The sequence below is a fragment of the Parambassis ranga genome, unplaced genomic scaffold, assembly GCF_900634625.1.
Source record: "Parambassis ranga unplaced genomic scaffold, fParRan2.1 scaffold_31_arrow_ctg1, whole genome shotgun sequence".
Taxonomy (NCBI): Eukaryota; Metazoa; Chordata; class Actinopteri; family Ambassidae; genus Parambassis; species Parambassis ranga.
The window spans coordinates 1,400,082-1,405,028 of NW_021144801.1; the positions used below are offsets into that span (position 1 = coordinate 1,400,082).

The window sequence follows — 4,947 nt, forward strand, 5'->3', positions numbered from 1 at the left end:
CCTGTGTATCTATATCATAAGCCCTCTGTGCCTTTGCCCATAATTAATGGAGATTAAGCACCGATATAGCAGCCTATTGACTGTTGTGTTGTGTTGGTCTCAGTGGTTGTAGTTGTGTACAGATGTCTTCACCTTTTTACATTCAACAAAGTAACTCTGGTGTACATTAGTTTTGTAGTAATGACCTGGGTTTAAATTGAGCGCTAAACAAGACGATGTGCCTGTGTAGAGCAGGCACAGTGTGCAAAGGAGGTCAGTCTTATAAAATGTATACTGCCACTAACAATGATGCAAAATGCTATTCCAACAGAGGCTGAACTTCTACATCCAAAGAGGGATGGACCTTGTAAATGTGGCTCCCCTGCAGGACACATGGCTGGAAACCATTAGAGGAAGGATTCCCTGCCACCTGCAGAGCTTCAGGACAACAATGGAGCTGCTGGTGGATGAGATTAAGGATGACTATTTGACCAGCATCAAGACAATAATCTGTATTTATTCACTTACCCTCAAAAGCACGAGTCTTAAATAGATGCAAACATGCATCCTACATGAATCAGTTTGTGCTTCCTGTGTTTATGATTGCAGTGAAGGATTCATTTGAAGGTTTAAAGGAAAGTGACGAGGAGGAAGCAAAAGATCTGCCCCCTCACAGACTTGAGTAAGTCAGGGGGATGTGATCAGAGGACACATACATAGTAAACACTGCTTCCAATGCCTCTAATGACTGAGCCATACATGGATAACTTGTTGTCTTGGTACAAGCAAACTCGTAATAAGCTGCAATGGGAAAACGTTCGAATCATTAATTGACTGTTGTGCATTAGCTTTGTTATGCTTTCATTTTAGGGTGGAAATACTGCCAAAACCATGGAACCAATGGTTTGTCCGTGCACGAAAGAGGATGCATAACAAGCTGTATTCTATCAACCCTACCATGTTGCAGGTGATGCACATTTGGGATGTCTCTTACAAGTGAGTATGCTCTAACACATTTTTATTTACTTCATTTTATGTGATTTGGTTCTTATAAATGTAGGAGTTTGATCTTATCTTATCTTGATTATAAGCTGTATTCACAGTTACTCAGTGCATTGTGATACTCCTGTGCTATTCTCACATTTTTAACATTACTGTGGTGTAGACCTATATATCCCCATTGATTTTGACCCTCTGCTTCCTACTTGCAGAACTCTCCGTCTGGTAGATGTAGAGGAGTTCCGCTGCAGAGAGGAGTCCATTGAGCTCTCTGTGTTTCAGCAGATAGTCAACCGGCAGGTTGATCATGCTAGAGGTGTCCTCCTGAAAAAGTAAGTTGACATCATGACATCACAGCAGCAGAGCTTGCCTCGGTCTCAAAGTTAATAGCTATGTGTTTATATGAGATATTGTATGAATTTGGAAATGGTTGCTATTTAAAAATAGCTTCTTAAATTGAATCTCAGGATAATAAAACAGGAACAAACTGAACTGTTCTCCTCCACATGTGATTAAAGACAGACATATATGCAGCATGACTTATGTTAACATTTCATGCTGTTGACCTAGTGCGTTGGTTTAGGTTTGAAACGTTTCTATCTTTTAAAAACGGTCACTTGCATTAAAAGCTGCTGCATTATGGGAATTGGGACTTAATGTTCTTGTCATGATCACTGTTTTATTTTGTCTGCTTCCTTTGTTTGAGTTTATTTAAAAAGGACTGTTTCTGTTTTTGATTTTTAATTAGTCATGGCTTTATTCCTCCTGTGTCCTCTGCTTCCTGTTTGATTTTGAATGCTGGTTTTCCTTTTGTGTCTGTGTGTGTTTTACGTCCTCTTGTGTTTCTTTCCTTGTTGCCTTGCACTGACTGTTTTCGCCTGTGTCTTGTCTCCTCGTTGTCAGTTTGTCGTGTGTTGTGCTGCTGTTTGATCCTGCATTACAGTGTCACTTTCTCTGTTCATGGTTGGTTGGTTAGTGTTAGTTCAGTTTTTGCCTTTTGGATTTTTGGGGATTTGTTTCAGCTTGCCTTTTGTCTAATAGACCTTTGCAAAAGGCAAACAACGCATTGGGTTCTTAGCAGCACCAAGGACTTGTTTTGAAAGAAGGTCAGGAGACACTAATACAACACGTCTGTTTTCAGACATTGCAAACTATCTTTCTTCAGTTAAGCTCTTTACCACCTGTCCAGCTCTACTCCTTGCCTTTTGTTTATTTGGTGGTATCTTAGCCTTTTGTTGCCTGCCCGTCAAACTGAACTCAAACCCTAACAGTTTTTTCAGCAATAACACAGAGCTGAGATAGCTCTGCTTCATGTTAAAGAGGAGAGAGCAATGGTCAGTTTATGGGTGTGTTCTGACATCTGTTAGCTAATATGCTCTGAAATATGGTTTTATTTGCAGCTGGCTTCTCGATGTACAAAACATTTACTTCTAGTATTTACTAGTGCCTTCCCAAAGCAATCCGGCGAACCTACTATCTTTCTTCAACTGTGCAGCAACTCTTATGACTTCCCAACTGCAGAGCCTTGCAATAGACTCAATGCAGGACTACACATGTCTGATTTCCCAAGATCCGGTAAGCTTCAATATTATAACAGTTTAGCAATGCAATGAGCTGAGCTGAAAAGATCATTTCATAAAGTCCTGTGCTGCACTTGTTTTTGTTTTGTTTTGCTCTCCACCATCTTAGCGCTCAGTCCATGCAAGTGAGCACCCAGGCTTTGTTCTCCTTTTGGTCCTTGAGGACAGGGAGGTCAAGTTTAAACCTGACTTCAAAATATACGAGGAGGCCTTCCTTAATGTCTATGAGCTCATGCTGAGGTCTGTCAGCCTCGTGTGGAAACCAAATTGTACCCTGAGTGGGTAAGAAGACAAGGATAATATATAATAATATTGCAGTAATGTTAAGAGTAAGTTCATAAGTTCATAATCATTGTTTTGTTGTGGTAGGTAACCCATGTAGGTAGAAGCTGATGTTGGCAACTATGGGCGCACTCTATATAAGCTGGAAAAGGGCTTCAGTGACATGCCCCTTGTGATGAACATAGTGACCACCATAAAGGCTAAGGTGGATGATTTCAAGGAGCACATTCCTATGGTGCAGGTCAGAAAATGAACAACATTTATTACTAACAGAAGTCAGAATTGCTTAAACTACAAGTCTTTTGTATCATTGCATAGGTACTCTGCAACCCAGGCCTGCGTGAACGCCATTGGAATGCCATGTCAGACTTGGCTGGCATCTCCCTGCAGCCATCTGAAGACCAGGCCTGTGTGTCTTACTTCCTGTCCATGCGCCTGGAACAGCACCTGGACAGCTTCAACGGCATCAGTGAGGCAGCCAGCAAGGAGTACTCCCTGGAGAAGGCCATGGAGAAAATGGCCACAGAGTGGAACGACATGGAGTTCAGCCTCTTGGCCTACAGAGAGACGGGCACCTCCATCCTGTCATCTGTGGATGAGGTCCAGATGCTTCTGGATGATCACATTGTTAAGACACAAACCATGAGGGGTTCACCATTCATTAAGCCCTTTGAGGAGGATATACAGTAAGAGAGCGGAGCAGTTGCTTTAGATTGACTGTGTTGAATAGCAGTCCATTGGCTATCAAGTACACACATATTTATCTTGTGTGACAGATTTTATTACGTGAGAATCCATCGCTTCAAGCCATAAGCTATGCACCCATGGCTGAAACAGTGGTTCAGACCAATCAGCGTTAACCTGTTTCTGTAATAATCTGAGTATGTAAATTACAACACCCACAACAAAGCTAGCAGACCTCAGAGGTGCTTGAACCTTTTCATAATTGGATGAAAGGTAAAAAGATGTCAATGTGCTAATTGCATAAATCTAAATTATTTGTAAATTATATTGATTGCCAGTTGTCCTCAGCAGAGAAGTGAGAGGTGAGTGAGTGTAGATGTGTAGAATTAAGAAACAACTTACATAGTTCTCATGTACCGGATACCTCTGCTCTGCTTAAATACTGAGTCAGTTTCATAAGTGTAGTCAAGAAACTCATTACTACACTGAGTTAGCCAAATGAAAATCATTGGTGAGATTGTTGGAGCATTGATTGGCAGGCATAGTTTCATCATGGATTCCCTGTAGCTTTTGTACTGTATCATGATAAAATAGATCAAATGCCAGAGGAAGAAGACTTTGATTATAATGAATGTAATGTTGCATGAAGACTTTATGATGCAATTATAGAGCTTTGTGGGGTAGAGAGGTTGTTACCACAGTGAGGGTATAGTCAATATCCTTTACAATGACCAATCCCAACCACTTGCTCCTGTTTGTAACTCTAGGCTGTAAACTAGTTGAAATTAAGTTGTAACATAATATAAGCACACAGAATTGATCATCATATTTCTCTACACTCTAGGGAATGGGAGGGTAAAATCCTGGATGAATGGCTAAAGGTGCAGTCCACCTGGCTTTAGCTGGAGCCTATATTCAGCTCCCCAGACATCATGAAACAGATGGCTGAGGAGGGACGTCGCTTTGCAGCTGTTGATAAAACATGGAGAGAAACCATGAAACAAGTTTCTCTGGTAAGTTCGTTCATTTTTCACTTCATTTAGAGTTGAGTAACAGAGCACATCCATTTAGTGAACTCTCTGTGAAAGGACATGAGCTTCTTCAGTACTTTGATTCTCCAGCGGGGAATTTAATAATTAGAATATCAATATTACAGGACCACAAGTATATAGACCATGTGTACAATGTTAAGCCAAAAAAAGGCCTGACATGATTTATCAAGCAGAATGCTCCACAGTATATAGGGTCGTCTACTATAATCATATCAAGTTCAGTGCACAGCTCTGAAGCATGCGGCTGCATCAACATGGCCAGGTGGGCTGATACACACATAAACATAGCAGTGGGTGAGTGTGAAATACAGGACGGTCTCAGGCAGACACAGTACATGCAAAAAGCAGAATAAGGAAGAAGGACAGATAGA

General features: G+C 41.1%; 1 protein-coding gene and 1 long non-coding RNA gene across 2 annotated transcripts; both read left to right on the forward strand.

Moving 5' to 3' along the window:
* The first annotated feature begins 599 nt into the window (after window positions 1-599).
* LOC114430897 (uncharacterized) lies at window positions 600-1,275 on the forward strand. Its single transcript, XR_003670020.1, has 3 exons — window positions 600-661; window positions 850-975; window positions 1,191-1,275. It is a non-coding gene; the product is annotated as an uncharacterized LOC114430897 (long non-coding RNA).
* A 1,670-nt stretch (window positions 1,276-2,945) lies between these two features.
* On the forward strand, window positions 2,946-3,530 carry LOC114430895 (dynein heavy chain 7, axonemal-like). The gene is made up of 2 exons (XM_028398713.1): window positions 2,946-3,081; window positions 3,159-3,530. Exons 1-2 carry the CDS (start codon window positions 3,004-3,006, stop codon window positions 3,528-3,530), a joined length of 450 nt encoding a protein of 149 aa, XP_028254514.1. The 5' UTR covers window positions 2,946-3,003.
* Window positions 3,531-4,947: the final 1,417 nt, after the last annotated feature.